This window comes from Microtus ochrogaster, chromosome 21, assembly GCF_000317375.1.
Source record: "Microtus ochrogaster isolate Prairie Vole_2 chromosome 21, MicOch1.0, whole genome shotgun sequence".
NCBI lineage: Eukaryota > Metazoa > Chordata > Mammalia > Rodentia > Cricetidae > Microtus > Microtus ochrogaster.
In genome coordinates, this window is record NC_022022.1 from 29,841,652 (window position 1) to 29,846,036 (window position 4,385).

Genomic DNA, 4,385 nt, shown 5'->3' on the forward strand with positions numbered 1-4,385 from the left:
AACTAATGGGTCAGGCAGTGTTTAAAAGAATACAGTTTCTGTGTAATTATTTCGGGGCATAAGCTAAGCTAGCCATGTGGGCGGCCGGGTGCCGGGGGACGCAGCCCCGCAGCTCTTATTTCAACACCATGGCTCCACACAAGCATGCAGGTAGGCGAGGTCTGTGGCAACCATGAAGTTGAGCCCAGGATCCCCGTGGAACATCACAGCAGAAAAGAAGGGTTTGAAATCGTTAAGGCAAACTGGTGACACTCAGATTGGCTGCTTTCTGCTTCTCTCGAGAACCCTGTGGGCATCACTTGAGATGGCATGCAAAAACACGCATCACTTGAGATGGCGTGCAAAAACACGCGTCTAAAATCGGCAAGTAAATGCAGCATGACGGTGTGTCACCAAAAATGCCTGGTAACTCCTCCGGCATCCCAGCCTAGTTTCCCAGAGAATCACCGTGTGTGTGTGTGTGTGTGTGTGTGTTTAAAAAGCGTTTTGATGACATTACAAAAGTTATCACCCCTAGCATCCATGCAGGTGTCATTTAAGTGGAAGGGCAAAGATCTCACTGCCTGCTTATCACGAGTAAAAGAAGTTTAAGGTTTAATTCCATTTTCAACTGATGTAACCACAGTCACTGTCTCCTTTGGTTTAGGAACGGTTGACACTCCGTCTTTGCAAGAAAGAATACAAGCCAGAGACGACCCCAAAGAGGTAATTATACATTGCGGCTGGAATGTGTTCAAACCCTTTGACCAAATTTTTTTTTTTTTTTTGAAAAACATGAAATGCCCTGTTCCTTGTCTAGAGTATATAGATCCACAGAGACAGAAAGTACAGCAGTGGCTACCACACCTGGGAGAGGGGAACGTTACTGCTGAGAAGAGGGAGATAATTTAGTTTTGCATGATGAAAAATAAGATGGAGCCTGGTACTCGTGGCACTGGGTGTGTGTACTATTAACCCCGAGCTGTGCACTGAAAGTGGCTGGGATGCTCAGTTTGATGTTATGTCTGCTAATGCTTTGTTGTTGTTCTGAGATGAAGAGTCTTGTGCATCCCGAACTGGCTGTCGGTGTGTCCCTCCTTCCTCAGCTCCCCATACTGACCTCGATGGCCATTCCTAGTGGCGTTCTAATTGTGTTTGTTTTGTTGTTGTTGTTTAGGGTTTTTCTTTTTTTGTTTTGCTTTTTTGAGACAAGGTTTTTCTGTGTAGCCCTTGGCTGTCCTGGAACTCACTCTGTAGACTAGGCTGGCCTCAAACTCACAGAGATCCATCTGTCCCTGCCTCCCGAGTGCAGGGATCAAAGGCGTCATGCCACCACGCCCAACTCTAGTTGCTTTCTTACTGATCACAGTATCTGTAGATTCAGTGTGTCATGACTAGTTTGGGTAACATGGGTGGAAAAAGTCAAAGCAACCTTAGTTGATGGCCCTTGTCCCTCTATAAATTCCTTGATGGTGTTGCGCAGGCTAGCCCACCTGATGGCCCTAGTCCATCTGTAGATTCCTTGATGGTGTTACAGGGACATACGCAAGCCAGCCCGCCTCTTTCATCTGGAACTGTCTCTGGCCACAGGCACTGCAAGCTTTCCTAAACAGACAGAAGACAGGAAGGTTTGCGTCTGCAGAAGAAGTGGCCCTGCTCTGTGTGTACTTGGCCTCGGATGAGGTAAGAGCTTCTCTTCCTATTTGTTATTCTACCAGACTGGGCTGCTGTTTGCTCGTCCTCTTCTGTTCTTGATGCACGAGAGACAGAATAACAATTGCACCAGTGTTTAACTTGGTGAACCAGCGCATTTTTACCCGGGTCACTAACAGAAGTGTGGGCAAGGGGCTAATAACTTGTGCTCCAGGTCATGGGATGCTCAGCTGTTCTAAGTCATCCAAACAGTTCAGTTATGGTTTCCTGTTAGCGTGAGCATCAAAGGTTTTGTTTATCCCAGTCCTAAGAAATGTCCAAAATACACCCTGGGTCCAGCGTGCCTAACTGTGTGTCCCCTGTGCTTGTCCTTGCAGTCTGCCTATGTAACGGGCAACCCTGTCATCATTGATGGAGGCTGGAGCCTGTGACTGCTGGAAACTCCTGCTGAGGAGGCAGGCTCTTCCCGCTCAAAGGGAGAAGCAGCTGACACAATGATCACCTCTCCTATGAATGACGTTCTTGACAACAGCCCCTTTTAATGATTGTTCCCAAGAGTGGAGTCTTTCAGTAGACTCTGTCTCTTCTGAAACAATGGAAAACAAACCAAATAAAATGTATAAATCAAAAGAGTAGTTTTTAAAATCAGCAAAGATTTGTGAGATCCCACTGGCATAGCAGATAACTATTACAAAAGACTATGGCTATAAAATCTGGACATTTGCAGCTTATTGTGAAGGCCAACATGGGGGGGGGGGCGGTGGAGGGGCAAGGCACTTAGATACATTGTTTCTCATAGGGCTCTGATTTCCGGGATTTGGAGGGGCACATTGCTGTGTCCTCTCTAAAGAAAAGAGGAGGAAAAGAACCCAGATCTTTTAGAAAGGCATGGGTCCTTAACTAGAGAGAACCTTTTTGTTACCTAATTGCTTCCCCAAGCCGGACTTCTTACCAGCATCACATTGGGGGTTCAGGTTTTAACATAGGAATTTGGGAAGGATACCTTACTTTATAGCAATAAGTAAAATGAAACTATGAATATAAAGAAAACACTTTTAAAAGAAAAATATTTCTTTCCAGTTTCACTTGATTTTTCAGAACAGAGATGCTTTTGTAAGTTCGGCCTTGCTGTTTGTTGGTACCAGCCTGAGGTCTTTACACCACCGTCAATGCTCGCCACAGGTAGAAAGGAAGCTGGCTTTAATGACACAGGAGAGGGATTCTAATTGACAGCTACACTTTGTCTTGTTTTGTAAAAGTGAGTGACCAAGTGTTTACCACATATTAGCGCTATTTTCTTAGTCTAGACATTGCTTATTAAAATCAGCAATTATACCCAATATGAGACTAGGAATATATAATTAGGATGCAGTAAGGCAATTTGAGAGGATTTTTGCAGATTAAATCCAGCAATGTTTTTCAACGATTTCCAGGTAACAAGTTAGAGGCTCATAACTCTGAGAACAGGCTCTGCATCAATCTAAGTAAGGCACTAACAGGAGACAAGTGAAAGGAAAGGAAATAAGTGAGTTTATGAAATAAGTAATTAAGGTAACTACAGCATCGTTTACGAGTGATTTCTTTCGGCTGTAAGGTTGTCTGTGTGAGCGGTTTGGTGTCCGCTCCAAAGACGGTATGATAGGAAGCCAGCACTTTCTCTTTGCCTTTTCTCAGAGAGACTTAATCACCCAGGATGGGGTGACATTCCGTGTATGAAGATGGATTTGAATTGAAATTCACAACAAAGGGTATTGGAGTAGCACTGCCAGCAACTCCATTGGTAAGGTTAGTTAGGGTTCTGATCAGGTATTCTCCAGGCAGGTGGTGGACTGAGTTATAAGCCACCCAGCCTGCCCTGTGATTTAGTTGTCTGGTCTGTATTCACTAAAGCAGCTTCTCACTCTGCAGCTCACACTGGCTTTGATACCACCATCTCCTGCCTCAGGAGTGTTGGGATTATAGACTGTGCCACCAGGCCTGCCTGGCTAGTTTTTCAGTTTATGAAATTAGGGATTTGGGTTAAATGCCTTGTCTTCCTTTTTGGGCATCATGATCAAAATGCTGTAACTCGTTATCTAGTAAGTGAATGGAGCCCTGGAGTGGAGAATAATGAAGAACTGGGTGCAGAGAGCAGGTTCACGCAGTGCTAGAGAGAAATGAATTCATTTAAACATGGTGAATTCTACAGCATAGATCCCAAGAGCAGAGATCTTCAGCCACTGCTCTCCGAGCCGAGATGTTATAAGCCATCTCGAGAGCAGGAATGAATCTAGCCAAAAAGTTCAATTTTTCCACTCATGCCAATCAAATAAAGAAACATATCAAATGAGCATCATATGACCAATGGGGGAAGAAAGGAAAATGTGTCTTGGACCTGCAGATGAGGAAGCTGATGAGGATGGAAATTTTTGCAAGTTTTAGAAATGAGATTATTTTAGGGAAAAAAAAAATCATTTTATTGCCTCCGAGAAAGGGTACTGGATGGAGCCTAGGTTCATTCCAAGGATGGGCCAGAAGAGTCACCCATGATTTTTGTCTGGCATAGAAATTTGATGCACCTGCATCCCCGAAACCCACTATTGAACTGAGCATTTGCTCAAGGAGCGAAACCAGGTAAGGGATGGGAGCAATTCTCCTTTGAGAAGGGCGTGTCTTTCTGACTGGGACCACTCCACCCCCTTAACCCTAGTGTTTAAAAATCTATCTTAAAATATACCAAATTTCAACTCTTCTTTAGAAGGAAAGGAGAAAAG

At 44.4% G+C, this 4,385-nt stretch overlaps 1 protein-coding gene across 4 annotated transcripts in view; it reads left to right on the forward strand.

The window, feature by feature from the left end:
• Window positions 1-2,262, forward strand: part of Bdh2 (3-hydroxybutyrate dehydrogenase 2) — a 22,851-nt gene extending 20,589 nt beyond the window's left edge. For all 4 annotated transcript variants that reach the window (XM_013349950.1, XM_013349951.1, XM_005357318.1 and 1 more), the window contains 3 exons: window positions 647-705; window positions 1,570-1,662; window positions 2,010-2,262. In XM_013349950.1, the coding sequence (XP_013205404.1) occupies window positions 647-705; window positions 1,570-1,662; window positions 2,010-2,063 (206 nt within the window). In that variant the 3' untranslated portion in view covers window positions 2,064-2,262. The remainder of the gene's footprint in view (window positions 1-646; window positions 706-1,569; window positions 1,663-2,009) is intronic.
• Window positions 2,263-4,385: the final 2,123 nt, after the last annotated feature.